Source organism: Periophthalmus magnuspinnatus, chromosome 14 (assembly GCF_009829125.3).
Source record: "Periophthalmus magnuspinnatus isolate fPerMag1 chromosome 14, fPerMag1.2.pri, whole genome shotgun sequence".
Taxonomy (NCBI): Eukaryota; Metazoa; Chordata; class Actinopteri; order Gobiiformes; family Gobiidae; genus Periophthalmus; species Periophthalmus magnuspinnatus.
In genome coordinates, this window is record NC_047139.1 from 24,208,249 (window position 1) to 24,225,788 (window position 17,540).

The 17,540-nt window shown below is 36.9% G+C and overlaps 4 protein-coding genes across 6 annotated transcripts; 3 read left to right on the forward strand and 1 right to left on the reverse strand.

Annotated features, from left to right (window-relative positions):
- The first annotated feature begins 743 nt into the window (after positions 1–743).
- znhit3 (zinc finger, HIT-type containing 3) lies at positions 744–2,557 on the forward strand. Its single transcript, XM_033977899.2, has 5 exons — positions 744–868; positions 1,343–1,374; positions 1,526–1,594; positions 1,667–1,744; positions 2,249–2,557. The coding sequence occupies exons 1-5, from the start codon at positions 801–803 to the stop codon at positions 2,431–2,433; spliced, it is 432 nt and encodes a 143-aa protein (XP_033833790.1). The 5' UTR covers positions 744–800; the 3' UTR covers positions 2,434–2,557.
- LOC117381032 (unconventional myosin-XIX) lies at positions 2,554–10,815 on the reverse strand. 2 transcript variants are annotated; one of them, XM_033977870.2, is made up of 24 exons: positions 10,594–10,815; positions 9,946–10,093; positions 9,411–9,559; positions 9,225–9,338; positions 8,981–9,113; positions 8,836–8,905; positions 8,627–8,729; positions 8,455–8,551; positions 8,301–8,377; positions 8,100–8,190; positions 7,856–8,021; positions 7,706–7,779; positions 7,494–7,615; positions 6,949–7,062; positions 6,692–6,868; positions 5,927–6,064; positions 5,090–5,197; positions 4,946–5,016; positions 4,788–4,864; positions 4,223–4,371; positions 4,025–4,154; positions 3,761–3,846; positions 3,359–3,682; positions 2,554–3,282 (listed from the first exon to the last, which is right to left on the reverse strand). In XM_033977870.2, the coding sequence occupies exons 1-24, from the start codon at positions 10,636–10,638 to the stop codon at positions 3,169–3,171; spliced, it is 2,877 nt and encodes a 958-aa protein (XP_033833761.1). In that variant the 5' UTR covers positions 10,639–10,815; the 3' UTR covers positions 2,554–3,168. The 2 variants fall into 2 exon arrangements, with proteins under 2 accessions (XP_033833761.1, XP_055082715.1); XM_055226740.1 differs by having other exon boundaries at positions 2,562–3,282; positions 9,946–10,054.
- A 326-nt stretch (positions 10,816–11,141) lies between these two features.
- pigw (phosphatidylinositol glycan anchor biosynthesis, class W) lies at positions 11,142–12,898 on the forward strand. The gene is made up of 2 exons (XM_033977881.2): positions 11,142–11,192; positions 11,416–12,898. The coding sequence occupies exon 2, from the start codon at positions 11,419–11,421 to the stop codon at positions 12,892–12,894; it is 1,476 nt and encodes a 491-aa protein (XP_033833772.1). The 5' UTR covers positions 11,142–11,192; positions 11,416–11,418; the 3' UTR covers positions 12,895–12,898.
- A 376-nt stretch (positions 12,899–13,274) lies between these two features.
- ggnbp2 (gametogenetin binding protein 2) lies at positions 13,275–17,528 on the forward strand. Of its 2 annotated transcripts, none has more exons than XM_033977874.2 (14): positions 13,275–13,368; positions 14,019–14,137; positions 14,313–14,390; positions 14,472–14,725; positions 14,879–14,977; positions 15,066–15,179; positions 15,275–15,484; positions 15,554–15,728; positions 15,808–15,996; positions 16,079–16,208; positions 16,285–16,401; positions 16,477–16,595; positions 16,675–16,821; positions 16,887–17,528. In XM_033977874.2, exons 2-14 carry the CDS (start codon positions 14,042–14,044, stop codon positions 17,061–17,063), a joined length of 1,905 nt encoding a protein of 634 aa, XP_033833765.1. In that variant the 5' UTR covers positions 13,275–13,368; positions 14,019–14,041; the 3' UTR covers positions 17,064–17,528. The 2 variants fall into 2 exon arrangements, with proteins under 2 accessions (XP_033833765.1, XP_055082713.1); XM_055226738.1 differs by lacking the exon at positions 13,275–13,368 and adding an exon at positions 13,526–13,581.
- The last annotated feature ends 12 nt before the right edge of the window (positions 17,529–17,540 follow it).

Genomic DNA, 17,540 nt, shown 5'->3' on the forward strand with positions numbered 1-17,540 from the left:
ATGTGTAAATAAATAAATAAGTTGTTATTTTATACTTGTCATCGCTCATTTACCGGTAGTTCACTACTTACAAATGTAAATAAAAATGAACCAAGCAGCAATTTGAAGGTAGCAAGATAACGCCAAACTTGAATTTTCTCCATAATAACAATAGTAAAAGCAAAATGTAAAATGGGTCAACTGGACAAAAGTTGTAGGAGTGAAAACGTTTCGCTGCTCATCTAAGCTGCTTCTTTAGTTCTGGACAAATTACTGGTGGACACTACCTTATATCTGTTTATCTATCCATAATAACAAATACATTTAATGAGCATTCCAGGGAAACCAATAACATCTCCATGGAAACGAGCAGCACGTGACCCTGCCGTCAAGTTACGAGTCAAATCAGATCACTATAGATACATTTTTAAGGTATTTAATTGCAAAAACAAATACTTTTATGAGTGTTTTAATTGAAGTCTTACATTAATACAAGTTTATGTCAAAAATGTGGTAGCCAATGTGTTGGCTTACATTTGGTTTGCGACAAATTTCGTGTAAATTCCGTTTTATTAGTAGAAAGATTATATTATATTCCAGTCAAAAACCTTTATCATTATTTTTACTTTAGTGAATGGTCATTACTGATACTTTGCAGCTGATGTCATCAACATTCCCTGAGTGTGACGCTAACCGTAAGCATCTCTTTTATGGGGTCGTGTGCTTTTATTTTGAAGGTGACTTTACCAACCCGGAAGCGACACATTCCGGAAGGTCATAACAACATAAGCGACACGTGAGCAATCCAAACACCACGAAAAATGCAACTTTGCAGTGTATGTACCGAGGAAACGCCTAAATACAGATGTCCAGCCTGCAAGATAAGACAGTAAGAAATGTATACTTTCCTGTCTAAATTTGTGATTTCAGCCAATGCTAGTTATAATCATGGAACTAGTTGGATAAAATTGATCTAATCTAATGCTGCTACTGTAACAGTATTCTAACTGTACTTATTAAATGTATTTAAAGGTAAAGGGTCTTTCGTTTGTTTACCTCCATGGAGATGTCATTGCTGCCTATAATGTTTCACAGTAGTATTGTACTGACAGGCCAAGTTACAGGTCAGATCTGTGGAGCGGTCACCCCGCTTACTGTGAGAATGCCTGGATTTCAAGGGATAAAAGTCATAAAACACCCATAAACGAATAGATGCAAGGTAGACCAGTTAAAAATCATATTGTAGTAGATCATTCCATGTCAAGTAATAACATCCACAAGGAGACAAGCAGGTGGCCAACCCTTTCCCAGAAAAGTTACATTTAAATATTTTGACATGTTCTTTTTTTATATTTTATTGTAGTTGTTCACTAATTTGTTACAAGAAGCATAAAGGTAATGTCTTTTCTTTACATTCTTTATAAATCAGTTTGAATATCTGTTGAATGTGTGTGCCTTTTGAATTGCCCCTTTTGTGGATAAATAGCATTATTGAAACTGAATATGAACAATGCATCCTTTTAATAGTACATGTTCTCACTTGCAGGTACTTGCCTTCCTGTTCAGTCACCTCCTGCATCCAAAGTTCCTGAAAACACGACCACTATCTACACAGGTACAGTCTGCTGCAGTGGTTTGGCTCAAAGTGAATGAACCCTATATTTACATTTATTCATTTATTTTACAGACCCATGGACAGTTGATGATCTTTTACATGAAGATGACATAATTGACAAAGTATCTATGGATAGACTACAATTGCTGGGTAATGATGATGATAATAATAATCATTTATGTTAGTATATAATAATAGTTATTATTATTATTATTATGTTACTGTTGTTATCATTGTGTTATTGTTATTATTATTGTATATATATATATATATATATATATATAGCACTTTTCTTGCAAACATGCAATTCAAAGTGCTTCACAGAAACAAAAAGACAAAAAATAGTAAAACCACAAAATATGTTTAAATAGATAAAATGTAAAATTACACAGTACAGTAGTTTCGTTAATTCATTAATAGCTAAAGTAAAAAAGTGTTTTAAGTTATTTGCTGAGTGACCTAGCACCTCTGATATTGAGAGGTAATGCATTTCACAGCTATGGGGCATAGTTTACGAAGGCTGCATCACCTGTTTATAATAGTCTAATGGCATTTCCTCACAAATCAACTTATCCAATAAATCCTGGTGGAGTCAGTGGAGTTGCACATTTAACTAGTGTTTAAATGTTTTAATGTTGTGTATTTTCTCTATAGGTCAGTCCAAAGAGTTGCAGGAACTGCTGTGTAACCCTCACTTGAGACAGCTGTTGTGCTCCATCGACAATGCTGAGAGCAAAGACCATGCAATGAAAGCTGCTATGCAGGAGCCTCTGTTTGTTGAATTCTCTGATTGTTGCTTGAAAATTGTAGATCAAGATGACAACTTCAATGATGAGTAAATATGGTAAAAACTAGGAAACTTTGTTTTGTTTTATACTCTCAACAGCCATGCAGTACTTTACTGGAAATTTTGTCAATTATATGTAATGCCATGAAAATATAAATACACTCTGAACAATTACCGGTAATCACATGTTTATTTCAATAGTTCTCTTACAGATACTGACATAATTCAAGTCTTTGGTACCACAAACAGATTAAAAATGACTTGGTGTCCAGATTTCCACAGTAGTATATAAACACTGCCACAAATGCCTAATGATGTTGGGAAATGTAATAGTGTTCCTGAGGATTATTAAAACCACAATAAGACATTTCAACTTAACACATTTAGACTTGATGATTAAAAAAAGACTGTCAGCTATAAAATACAAATCCAACTACTAATTGTAGTTTTGTTTACACTTAAAAACATATCACGTTTGAGGAAAACTATACTGACTTCTGTGAATATTACATGTGCAAATTGTAATATATGCTTTACATGTGCAATTGGTTTGTTCATTGATTACTAAAAATGCCAATGTTAAATGCAATAGAATATGGGAAGACCTTGGCACTTCTGAACTGTGAACTACTTTTTGTTTAAATACAAATACAGTTCAGGTTCATCATCATCATGCTCCCTTTTTAAACAGCATAAAGAAGCAACTTTGGCATCTACAAAAATAACTCTTTTTGGTCAGTGACTGATTGGTTTAAGAGCAGTGTTAGGCTAAGTTCTTTAAAAACAGTTACAGAGTTTTCTCAAGCAGGATCTCATTGAACCCTGTCATGTCGGTTTGCAGGTCTGGGTGTCTGTCAGCGTAAAGCAGTGGCGATTTCTGATAGTGAAGCTTTGTAGATCCCTAAACAAGATCAAATCAAATGTCTTTTATGTTGTACTACAATAACAGTGATCCAAGTTTTTATTTGAAGTCTCACCTTTGGTTGAGCTCTGATGGAGGCCAGTCCCTCTGTGCACTGGTTGGTCTCTACCTTGTACTGCCCTCTCCTGGACGGCAGTCTGAGTGAGGCCACGAGAGACACCATTTTGTGAAAGCCAGTGGCGGTAAGAGACACTGTGATGGATGGAGCAGAAGCCAGAGCCAGGCCCATGGGCCACCCCCGCACAGTGACCGGCTCTGGGATACTGGAGAGCTGAACTGAACCTCTGTCCCTAATGAGAGGGTTCAGCTCGGGCAGCTGTTCTGTCACAACATCCTGTGCATCATCCAGCTCGGAGTCAGCCAGAGATTTCAGTAGGTCCTGTAAGAACATTAACAGTGTAGGTATGATACAAATATATTGGCAAACAGATTATAGATTAGATGCTTGAATGCTCACCCTCCACTTCCACCATGTCCTCTGGATAACAGCAGCAGCTCTGTTCCACTGACGCACTCGACTCCTCACCAGCCAGGACCGCACAACTACACAGATACACAAAACAACAGTTTAACCTAATGCAGAGGTACTGAAAAAATGTATGTCCTTTACTGATGCTTCAAATGGGACACACAACTGTGTCACCTCTGAAAGTAACAGATTAGGGGCACTTGCAGCTGCAGCCTCTTGGCCAGGCAATGGGGTCAGAGAATTAAGGTTTACCTGCTTGGATCAGAGTGGCAGACTGTTGCTTGGTAATACGTTTGCGGCGCTGATACCGAAGCCAACAGCACTGAATGGCAAAGGCACATTGAGACAGGACTCTCCTCCGCCGATCCTCCAGCAAATCAAGCTGTACAACGCATACAGGAATGTCAGCGGAAGGTCAGTGGATTTAAAGAGCTCTTAAACATAACTGACCATTGACTGGGTGAGGAACACTTTAGTCTTTCCACAATGCACTAGAGTCGTCTGTTTGTGGCCTCTGAATTGGTGCAACAAACCATCCTGCTCCAAAATCACATGAAGGAGCCTCTCTACATCTTCCTTTATGTTCCCACCTGCCCCATCTGAAACAAATTCAGAAAGGTATAATGCAGTACATTATTAAAGTAAAGCTACTGAACAACTAGAGTTCAGATGCAGCATGCAATGTTTAACAGTGTACAATTAGATATCAAGCAACTTATATTAGGTACATGAAATAAAACACTTAGTGAAAGATGTTAAAATTATATATTGATTGATTTATAGTAATAATTTGCTAAATATTGATGAGTTACACATAAACACGCATGCAAAACAAATTTGAACAGCCTTGCATTTACCTTTCACATTTGTTAAGTGATTTTTTTAACACCAAAGAGAAGCCCTGAATAAAATAGGAAATACAGGATGAACTAGTATAAGAGGTCGAAAGAATAGACAGGCCAGTACATGGAAAAGAGATAAATAACGTTTGAAAACTTGCCCACATTTGACTTACCAAGGGTTTGAGTTGGTTTTAACTTTGAATGTCTTGAAAGCAGACTGTACCGCAGAATAAAGCTTTCAAAGGGAATTCTATAAAGGAGTCACAACATGATCAGTCAACAAGTAAACATTTAAAATTGTTAGCATTGTTAACAGACCAGCATTATTTACCTTACTGGAAAGCCAGCAGCACTAATATGAATAGTCTCTACAATGCCGCATGCCTCCAGCTGCATTATCACCTGTAAAATGGAAAAAATACTGTCTGACTGTCACACTAGTATGTCTTCTTGGTTGTAGAGAATCAAAACCTACTTCTTCCTTCTTGAATGTCAAAGGTTTGCAGTCCTGGTTCGGTTTAATGCAGCGAGTGTAGTGAGGGGTTGTGCTGTGCAAGATTCTCATGAGGCTTTCAAGGGAGTTCTGCAAGTAGATATTGACTTTAAGGATGGGTTGAGTTCACATGATAGAATTTGTTTATGATAAAATTTAAAATGGAGGGCAGCTGCTTATATTGATTCACTGTTTTTGCAAGAAATATACAAACAGAAAATCCACAAATTGTTGAACGTTATCATTGTACGAATGGGTTTAAAAATGTGGCATATTAGTCCTTTCAAACAATAACATCTTCAGGGTTGAATGATGGTACTACTTTGTGAAGCTATTCTGAAAAAAGACTAACAGAACTAACTAACAGAAAAGATTAGTTTTTGTTTCATGTGGATAGGCCCAGTAATTCAGATACTAACCATGACAGAACATCCAGGTCAAAGGAGCTGCAATCCGATAGTTAAATAGGCATTCAAGAATGTTATAAAACATGGTGCAGAGGCGCAAAGAAATGAAATAAATGCAGAAAAAGCTGATGATAAACATAAAACTTGTTATTACTAAATATACAATATACAAATATGAGTATGATTAAAATATGATTTAGATTTTATCTATTAAGAAAACATAAGTTATTTTTGGGTGACATCAGTGTCTCATGGAACAGAGCCTAGTCCCTCGGCTGGGCAACTCGGCTGGAGGGAGTCGCACCAAACAGACCTGCTCCAAGCCCGCCTAAAGCAAACTGTGCCAGTGGAAAAGTGGCTTAATTGTCTTCTGTGCAATAGACAAGAGGCTCAAAGAGGCAGCAGCTATTACCTTAAACTTGGAGACTACAGTCACTTTATTCAGTCCTTTGGTTGTTTGCTGCTCATCTTCAACTTCAGCAAAAATATAGTGGAGCAAACTGCTGTTGGATTTCTGAAGTATGTCGATGAGCTCTGGTGGCACTGGATCCTGTGATGTAAATCCAATAGTCATTAAGGTTAATCAACTGGTTACATTTGAAACATTATAATTATTGATCATTCACTTGACACTTGGGCTGTGACATATTGCTGGTGATGAAATTTGGAATATCGGGACAGAATTGTGCATGCAATGCAGCTGATTTTCCTCTCAGTTCCAACGGAAACAGAGATCATGGCTAACTGCTACAATTAAAGCCCAATGTGACTTAAAACTCAGACTGTGAAGGCTCTGCAAAGGCTAAAAACTGTAATAATGAAAGATATAAAGTAAGTACAAATATTGAAAAAGCCATCTTTAAGCAGCCTTAGGTTTAACATAAACTATATTATTAGTGCAAATCATAATTAATTAATAATATAATTATTAATATAATAATAGATAATTTGTAAACAACAGACACAAAAATAGTCCCTAATACATTGAAACATATTGCAACGTGCATAGACAACAGTGTGAATTTTCAAATTAGATAAAAATTCTGTTAAATATCAAATATTTCCTCAAACCTTTTTAAATGGCATTTCCGATGTGCTGCCTCTACCCAGATATGAAACTGTTTTTTCTATTGTAATGCAAATTTTAGGCAATCTCTGTGCCCCACTATACACATACCTTGTTTTTCTCCACCATGCCTTGTATTTGGTAGTTCACCTTTCCAGCATAGTGTGCCACAGTAAAGTGTGGCTCTTTGCTGAACCTGTCCCAGCTGATGCTTCCATTTTCTGAGAGCTCATTCTCCAATCGAACACGAAACATTTGGGAATCTGAAGCACGGTTAAGACGGCTCTCCTAATGTACAATTACATCAAGCATTTTAGACAAGTGCATTATATCGCAATAGAACGTTTCAAATTAGGATAAGCCCTCACCTCGTTAAGCAGAGAAAATACACTCAGTGGTGAACCTTCAATGAGATCGAGACAGCCCTGGTTGTCCTGGTATTTAACAAAAGACCACTCCAGTCCCTCCGATACATACTCTTCCTGTGATCAAGTATACAGTACATTCACAAAATACATACAAAGAAATCATATTGATATTTTTCAATGACAATCACACTTGGAGGGACAAACACACTATGATGACACACTGCAAATTAGGAAACACAGCCAAGTAAGTTTTTAGATGGTCTGAAAACACAAGAGAAAGCACAAAATTGTATGGATCTTGTGATCAATACACTTGTTCATGGTCCCGTTTAGGTGTTTGATTTTTAACAAAAACTAACTGAAAAATTGCTGGCTATGCTATCTTGTTACATTGACTTGTTAGAGGGCACAAATCAGATCACCTCTTGTAATTCCAATTAAATCTGTTTTTATGTTCAGATTGTTAAAACAACACTCGCTGAGAGTGTCAATCAGAGCAGTTAGCTTTACCCATCTAAAAAATGTTGTGGACTATTTGTAGTTACCTGTTGAGCTTTGAGGTAATGGCTGACAAAGTGCTGTTGCAATTTCTCATTGGCATAGTTGATGCAAAGCTGTTCCAGATTATTCATTTGGAAACATTCAAAGCCATACACATCGAGGACCCCTTTTGAGAGAAGGAGAGTATTTGTTACATAACATTTATACCAGTTACTGTAATAAAGCATTTAAACAATTAAAAATCCAATTCTTGTACCAATGAAATTGGACCAGATAGAACTGCTTGTACACATGCTGTTATTGATGAATGTAACCAGCCATTCAAATAACCTGTGGAAGACAATTACAACACGGTTAAAGTGTCTTATCTTTCATCATTGTTTAATTTTGAACATTTAGTCCTTACTCGGCGTAGATGACTTTAGCCAGGCAGTCTCTCCTGACAGTGCACTCAGTCAGGGAGCACGGCTTTAGTACACTTTGCCTCCCCGCCTTTAGTGTTCTTACTTTCAAACAGGTCTCTAGCTCAGCTGCAGTGACACCCAAAAGCTCAGCCGCATTTTGGAAGTAGTCTGGTGGAAAATAGACTTCATTAGTTGATTTTTACTGTTTGTTCAAAAAATAAATAAAACTGCATCACTTTATAGTACCTTTAGACTGTTCCTCAAGGTCACATGATTGTGAGTCATCTGAAGGAGAGGAAAACTTTACATTTCCCAGGTGCAAAATCCCTGCTAATATCTGAAATTCATACAGAGTGTCTTTAAAATTAATGTAATGATGATGAATTAAATAAGCAGATGTGTTATTACATTGTCAAGTACATACACATTTATAAAGTAAAAAATTACCCTAAAAATGTCCCTTTGTTGTTCAGTGCTAATGCCCAGATGCCCCATGGCCTCAAGTGTCTCCTCAAAACAATCCTCTTTAAAGGCAACAGACAAAAGTTCAAGTCAATGTCAGAAAAATGTTCATTTCCTTTTATAGATCAGTGATACAGACCCTCTAAAGTTTTATCTGCATTTGGAAGCCAGGCAAAAACTTGACCATTGTGCATTTTCCACTCTTTCCTTTGCTCACTGGTTGCTTTTTTTGTCATCTGATTAAAATAACACACTGTAGTATACTGCAAAACTGGCTCTAAATAAAATTATTTAGATAAGTTTGTACACACCTGGTAAAAAATATGAAAGTTTCTTTCACCATTCGGTTGAAAGGCCACTCTGGTCTTCTCCAGCAGATATGTTTGCACAGACCCTCCCACTAACAGGTGACACCTTTACATAAGAATATCATATTAACAGATTAAGGCAGATTATGAATGAGCTTTTGTCAGGTAAGTAGTAAATACAACAGAACGTGATGAGTGTCTGCTCTAAGTACCTGTCCAGCTGAAGCTGGATGTACTTCCCAAAGCGACTGCTATTGTTGTTTCGTAGTGTGCAAGCATTTCCTGAAACAAAAAGCAGTCAGGTAATTTTCACATGTAACATTATATGTAATTATATTTAATGATTTCCTTTCTTACCAAAAGCTTCCATGATTGGGTTGGAATCCAACACTCTTCTCTCAATCCTTTCAACTGTGTTCTGGCTCTTTGCAACAGATGAAGATGCAGCCACAGTGGCATAATATTTCATGAGACATCGAGAGGTCCATGTCTTCAAAGAGCAAAACAAATCAAAATACATCATGACTTGACAAGATAGAGATGAATACAAATCACTTTCTGACATAGATAAGCAAATGTCTATCGCTACGTAAACATTTACCTTTCCAGCACCACTCTCACCACTGACCACCAGCGACTGGTTCACAGGCTCCAGCTGACCCTTCACATTCCTGTAGGCTTCTTCAGCCACAATAAAGATGTGCGGTTTGGATTCCTAATATGTCAAAGGCCCTCATATTATTATGTGTACACACAAGGTGACCTCTTAAAGATGTGTGTCCCTTACCTGAGGCTGAGGAGTGCAATGATACTCTCTCATCACATCCAAAGAGTACAAGTATGGGATGGGCTGGAAAGGGTTCAAAGCCACCAATGTGCAGCCTGCATGAGTGTAAAACACTTTTGCAGTGTACCTGGCCTGCAGGCATTTCAGCACTGGCACAAAAAAACGTGAAGGAGATCAGGTCATTAAGCCAATGAAATTGTCGGGAAGACTATACAGTGAAGTGCTTGAAGATAATGTTTGTAAAAATATGTTCCAAATGATCTGCTCTTTTTGAAGAAACATGTATTTCTACCCATTGAATACTGTTCTACTCAAACTGCACACTAACGGTAATGTTTTATTGCAATATGTTTATGTCAGGTGCAGTATATTATTATTACTGTTATGTCCAAGCCCTGAATAAAGGCAAATAACACCAAGTAAATATCACAGTTCAAGGTGACATAAAACAAAACCTGTAGGACATACTGGTAGTGTAAATTATGTAAACAGTGGCTTAAATTGTATTAAACATTTCATATACAATACTTTTTACCTGTTGAAGGTGTCACTGGGTTTACTTTGGTGAGGTCATCATAAGTATGAAGATGGTCCTCATCTGTGAGGAACAACCGAACGTCTTCATCAAGAGAGTCATTCAGGGACTGAGGGGAAAGTCTGATCATTTTGGAAGATTCTTGTCCCTGCAAAAAGCAATGCTATTTACAATACAAATGCAAAAGATTGACATGATATGTTTTTATGGGCTTCTTCACTTAATAAACATTTTGAACTCTACAAAAGTAATACACTTTAGAAAAATTTATCTTAAAATGAATTAATATAGTTGACATAACTTCACTGAATGACTGCACTAGAGATGCATGTCATATGCTTAATGCCAACATATGCTGCCAACACTGTTCCCAAGGGCTTAAATAGTGCACAACCTTAATCTATCACTAGACAATATATCTTATTACAAAGCAGATGGTAATTGTGTAATAGCCAGCTTTTAATTAGAAAAACACTGTACATTACATGATTATTATTTGTTTTTAGACTAATTGAGGGGTTGCATAGAGTTGTCAGTCCGTCAGAAATGACATTTGACAACAGTTAGAGACCTACCTGTGAATGTTTTTATGACACAAAACGTTTGACTGGTAGAAAAAGGCGATAAGGGCAGTCACCGTTTACTTACCGTTCCCACTCCATTTCTATTTCCACGGCCGTTCACAGAGTTCATTTAGATTACTCCAAGCCTCCAGATCTGACAAAATATTAAACCTATTTAAGCTGGTTTCGCTGTAGTTGTTTCTTTACCAGCGTGGTGTCTGGACGTTCATTTTCCCCTCTCTCTTACATTCCTCAAGGACAACTTCAGGCAGTCAGCCGCTTGTCCACGGGTTTTCCAGCTCCTCAATCCTGTTATTCCCGCCCTCTTTCCAATACTTCACGGACACAGATATATATATATTAAAAAAAAATCTGTATTAGTGTAATATTTTCAACATATCTAAGTAGAGCGCGCATTGTATAATATTACAGGTGGGTTTTCAATGTATCAAACAATATTATTCCTTAACATTAAATGCTGAAATCAAATATTTTGAAGTCTGGATTAAACCATAAAAATTAGGTACCGTGAACGTAACATAGGGCTGAGCGAGTGCGCGTGAGCGGAAGTACGCTTATTTTGACAGTTCCTGGCTCAGACAGAACTGACTTTACCTGCTGAAAGCCTAAAAGCTGTCATGCAAGAATGTTTTGAGGCTGTCGTGCGTTTTTCTGATAAACTTGGTAAGCGTTTAAATCATTTGCATCATGTGCTATAAATTTAGTTTGGCGTCTTTTGTGCTAGACTAGTATATCTTAATGTACAAACATGTTATAAACATAGACTAAATTAATGTTACAATTTCTAATACCGACTACGTATATTGGTACAGAAAAACCTGAAATCCATTTGATGTTTTGTTTCATTTAAATTTCATTTAAATCTGAATATTCTGAACATTTGCAGGCCATGTCTCAGAAGGAACTCAAGGAAGCGTTTGTCAGTCATCTCAATGGTACCACTTTGACAGAGGTGACTTTTGGTTCTTCTCTTGCTCCACTGTGCCTTCTCAACAGAGGACTGCTTCTAATCATGTGTCACAGAGGCTCAGAAGCTCTGCCAATACCAACGCGATCCATTTTACATCTTCTCTTTGATTATACTGCTGTAATTGTCCCCCTTGTCCTATCATGCACTATTCTAAGTGACATTCTTTTCCAAGTTGTCATTAGTCTATCCCTTATTTCTGTGTGTATGCTTGCTTATATCTGCCACTCTAACACACGTTTTATTGAACCAAAACCTTTTCTCGCAAGCCATCTTCACTTTGAAAGAGTTCCCTTTGTCTCCAACTTCCGAGTTTTTGTCATTTTGAAAACGGCCATCAGCATTTTGGCCGTGGATTTTGCAATCTTTCCCAGGAGATTTGCCAAAACTGAGACCTATGGCACAGGAGTCATGGACTATGGCGTTGGAGGGTTTGTCTTTGCAAATGCCCTCGTCTGTTCAGAAGTTCGGAGAAAAGGCGTCACAGGATCCAAGTTGAATTACATCACAAAACAGCTGGTATCAGTCTGGCCTCTGGTTGCACTTGGTCTAGGGAGGTTAATAAGTGTGAAAATGACTGGTTACCATGAGCATGTGACAGAATATGGTGTCCACTGGAATTTTTTCTTCACACTAGCCCTTGTTAGAGTGTCTGCATCAATATTTTTAGCTGTTATGCCAATCGACCAGTGTTTGATTTTTTCTTTGTTAATTGCTGTAATGTATCAATTCATTCTAGACACAACTGGACTGAAAGAATTTATTGTTCTCAACAATGACAGAGACCTGGGCTTCCTTCATTCAAACAAGGAGGGCATATTCTCTGTAGTGGGATATGTGGCCATCTACCTTGCAGGTGTACACGTGGGAGTGTATGTTATGCAGCAGCGTGTAACTGTCAAAGAGTGGCTACGTGCGCTTATTTATCTTTTAATGTCAAGTATTGGTCTGTATGCTGCTGTGTGTTTATGTCAGGTACACCTGGAGCCTGTTTCCCGGCGTTTGGCTAATTTACCTTTCTGTCTTTGGAGTATTGCCCAGTCTCTCTTCTTTGTATCTTCTCTTGGTTTGGCTGATTTGCTTCTTTTATTTTCTAAAAGGTCATTAAGTGTTGACTGTGTGCCGTCTTCGTGGAGTCTGTTCAGAGAACAGGAGGACCTTTCATCGCTGAAAAACAAAGATGATTTGAAAAGACTTTGCCTTCTTCAAGCTATTAACAGAAATCTCCTGATTTTTTTCCTGCTTGCAAATGTCATAACAGGAGTGACCAACTCTGTAGTAGATACCTTAAACTGTACTGAAGAGTTCGCTGTGTATGTTTTGCTGTCATACATGTTTCTGAATTGTTTTGTCATATATGTTTTACATATCTTTGGCATCACAATAAAATTCTGGTGAAAGTCTTTTTGTTATAATAGATGCATATTTGAAACTTTATTTCAAATATGCATCAAGTGCATCTGTGTTTTAATATTAAAATAAAATTGTCTTTTTCAATAATTAAATTAGCAATCTCATAAAACTAATGTACATGCATGTTTAGGATTTGTATAGGAAGAATGCATAACTGTAGGTTCAAGGATTGATACATTGTATGGTGCTTTGGTTCATTTAGCTATTGTCTGTATGAGAAACAGTTTTATATTTTTTACATTTCTTTATTTTAAATATTTATAGTAACAAGATTTTGGTCAGATACTGCATGAAATCATGGCCATAGATGAAATTATTTGGGACGTGATTGTGATGCTAAAAACCGCGGAGCAGATTTGGCAACCAGGACTGGGGGCAAAGGTCAAAATAGTGACGAAAGGTTCCGTCTCAGTAGAGTAACGGTACTTGTTTATTTTTGTTTTTAAAATTGAACTGGAGGTAAGAATGAAATGTAGTGCATGTGATGTTACGTTACTTGTTGGTTTTCATGCTAAACCTGCCTGCTTCTAAAAGTTGTCATTTAAATAGCGTTGATTACTTTATATTAGCTTGCTAACTGAAGCTAAGTAGGACAACAATGCTAATGTAGTCACTTGCACTCAAGTTTGGAAACGGGTAAAGACCGGTTGTAGACTGTGGCTGTCTTAAAAGGTTTGTGTGGATCTATTGTAAAATACTGTCGTGATTGGATTACTGATGAAAAAAAAATGTATGCCATAATAGCATTTCCAGCCCAGTGTTAACTGTTGGCTAATTCAAAGTTACACTCTCAAATTTGGTTCGTGCTATTGGTGCTAACGTTAGCTAGCAAACTAGCATTCGGATTGTCATTCAACTTCCTAGAGATATATATTTATTATGGGAGGACGTTATTTAATAATTTTATAAAAATATAATCACATGGTTTTCATGTTGTTTCTAAGTATTAGTTTAGCCAAAACCTTTTATTTGCTAATAGTTCCTGATTCTGTCTCCTGTTGCTTTTCTGCAATGACTTGGATCCATTAGCATTTAAAACAACGAATTAAACGTAACTTGTATTAATATCAATTTGATTTGATATGGATCTTATTTTCTAAACCCTGTAGGTGACTTTAGGTGAGTGGCATAAATGATGGCACGTTTGGTTGCAATTTGTCGGGGCGGTGAAGAAGAATACCCATTTCTTGCAAGGCAGATCCCACTGTACATTGATGACAGCTTAACTGTAAGTAACCAAATGCAGTATTTTAAAAACATATATATATATATATATATATATATATATATATATATATATATATATATATATATATATATATATATATATATATATATATATAAACGTTTTATTGATGGAGTACTGTTAAATTCCTTTACTCAATGCATGCATGTTTTTTCAGATGGTTATGGAATTTCCTGACAGTGTTGCTGTGGATAGCAATGATATAAATTCCCCTTCTTTTAAACAGTTTTCTCAGGTTAGTGAAGAAAAGCATGCCTCTTAAAATATACTGCTAACTTGTGCATTTTATTTTTACAAGTTTGTGTTTACCTTTCAGTATTACTCCAAGTTGACACATCAGGACTTAAATATTGCTCTAATGGTGACATCTAGAGAGGTCTACAGTGCTCTGTCACAGTTTGTTCCCTGTGTGGGCTGCAGGAGGAGTGTGGAACGCCTCTTTTCTCATCTAGTTGAATCAGGGAGTCCAGCTTTGGAACCTCTCACTGTGAAATCTACAGGCATGCTTTCTATAACAAAGTCCTGTATATCAGATTTCAAGAAGCTCTACACTCTCTTCTACATTCACGGGCAAGTATATTTTATATACTTACTGTATTTATGTCAATGCTACTAAAACCTCTTATTCAGGAAATTAATGAAGCTAAATTGGTGGGATATGAGGAATACCAGTCATTTTCTGATAACTTCATATTCCTAAAAAATATTCCTTTTTCTAAATAGATCGAAGTTAAATGATTTGATTGATGCCATTCCAAAAAGCAAAAAAAATAAACGATGTCAGTTACACTCCTTAGATACACACAAACCCAGGCCTTTAGGGTAAGTGATACACAGCAAAATAAAACCTATATTGTTATGCTAATTCATCCTTTGGTCTTGATTAAAAAATGTGTCTACTTGATTACAGGGGAGGCTGGATGGATGTGTGGGAGCTCATGTCACAAGAATGTAGGGATGAAGTGGTGGTCATCGATAGTGCATGCCTCCTAGAGACACTAGAGGAATACCTGCGTAAACACAAGTAATTATAACTGATACGGCTTTTAATCATCATTTGGAAATATATTTTTATCTGTAAGCATCCAATTGTAATTAAAAATGTGTACCCATTTTCAGATTTTGTGCTGACTGTAAAAATAAAGTGCTAAGAGCATACAACATCCTTGTAGGGGACTTGGACGGCAGTAAAGAGAAGGGCTACTGTGCTGCTCTGTTTGAAGGTTTGTGCTGCTGTCCACATGAACGCCACATACATGTGTACTGTGAAACCGACTTCATTGCTCACCTTCTTGGTCGGGCTGAGCCTGAGTTTTCTGGTGGCTATGAGTAAGTATATTTTAAGTAGTTTAGGAAAAAAATCTAAGAATAAATTTGACAAAAATATTTTATTTACAGACGCAGAGAGAGACATGCCAAGACTATTGATATTGCACAAGAAGAGGTCCTTACTTGTATAGGTATTCACCTTTATGAACGGCTGCACAGAATTTGGCAGAAACTACGAGCAGAAGAACAGACATGGCAGGTTTTATTTCATTTGGGAATTGATGCACTACGCAAAAGTTTTGAGGTATGTTAGAAATATGCTAGAAAGAGTAAATGGTTCTTTTTTATGATTGGTCTAAAAAAACATTTTTCTAAAATCCAAGATTGCAGTGGAGAAATTTGAGGGCATTAGTCGACTAGAACAGTTTTTTGAGGAGCTGTCTGAAGAGGAGAGGGCTAAAGAGCTAAAACTGGAGAAAAAAAGACAAAAGAAGAAAAATCGTCGCAAAAATAAGTGTGGCAATGAGATGGCTGAACAGGAAGCAGATAATGAGAAGAGAGTCCCTGATGTGGTAATTTGGTGTAACACTTGTAGCCATATTTGACATTGTGCATTTGGCTTTATTTAAGTGTATTGTTTATGCCTTAATTCAGGGATCTGTTGAGTCTGTGGAGAGCTGTTGCCAGGGCTGTGAAAGCCATTATGAGGATGAAAATATCTGTCAAGACCCAATCACTGCAAATGAAAACATGTCCTGCAGGTGCTCAAGCAACACCAAACAAGGTAATATGAATGTTTTAATACAATAGTTTTATATTATATCATTAACCAATACAATATTTGTTAATATTTTTTAAAGATTTATCCACGCACAGCAATGGTAGTGACTGTGGCTACTCATCAAGTAGTGAAATTTGCTCACGAGAAGGTTCAGATGTTGCCTGCTCTGATGGAATTTGCAACCATGATGAAGGAGGTCTGATCAGTGCTGATGAGAAAACTTGGACAGTCAATGTAGCATGTTTAACACTGTGCTTTGTTCATCTTTAAGGTGATAACAATATCCATATTTGTTCTGAAGATGGAACGGACTGTTGTCTCGACTGTTGGCACAAAGAAGACCAATGTACAAACAAAAAAGGAAAATCCTCTGATCTATGCAACAATGAGGTACCGGATTATGGAACACATTTAAGGTCTCCTATTCTTCTGAGCTGTCTCAATGAGCATTATTTACATTTTTTTACAGGGACATAACGATGAACAATTATTGCACTTGCGTCCAACCAAGGAAACCCTTCCATGTGGTAATACCTTAGCCAACAACACCTTACATTGCCCTTGGATCGCACATAAACAGGATCCTGGGTTCAAAATTACTCTTTTGGAACTACAGGTTAGTGTCTAAACATGATTGTATATAGAAATGTTGAGATCTTGAACACTTCTGTCTTAATGCAGGAGTCTAAGGTTTACTCAAATGAAGAGAATGGCTTAACCAAAGAGGAAATCCAGTCATTCTTTGAAAAATATCCAACATTCCTCCAAGAACGTCATCTGTTCCGCCAACGCATTAAGAAAAGATTCTTCGACTATTGCCATGCTGCTACAAGGAGGAAAGTGGTTGGCCACAGCTAGTGTCAATAGGTGCATTAAAGTTGCTCTCTAGTGAAAATAATCATGACTGCAATATGTTTTTGGTATATTTGAAAGTATGTAATCTCTAATAACTTCTCGCAGATGTAAATGTGATTATTTAGTCATGTTTAACTTGCACTTTTCACACTTCTCATCTCGTATAACACTCAACTCGATCAGACCTAGCTTGTTGGTTCTGTGTAGAACTGTTGATTAGGAGCATAGTGCAATTTTTGATCGGCTTTACAAGCTGTGACTTAGGGATACCTTCTAGTCTTATTGTGACTTTTTAATGTTTGTTATGTTTGGTGACCCGCCTATGTATTGGTGATAGATTAAGTGTACACTGTACAGAAATGGTTGAATATAAAGATTTTACAGACATTAAATATATTTGTGATAGGGATATGGGTGTAATGTGCTTAAAATAACAAATTCTACTGAATAAAGAGTATTTATTATAATTGTGTGTGTTTA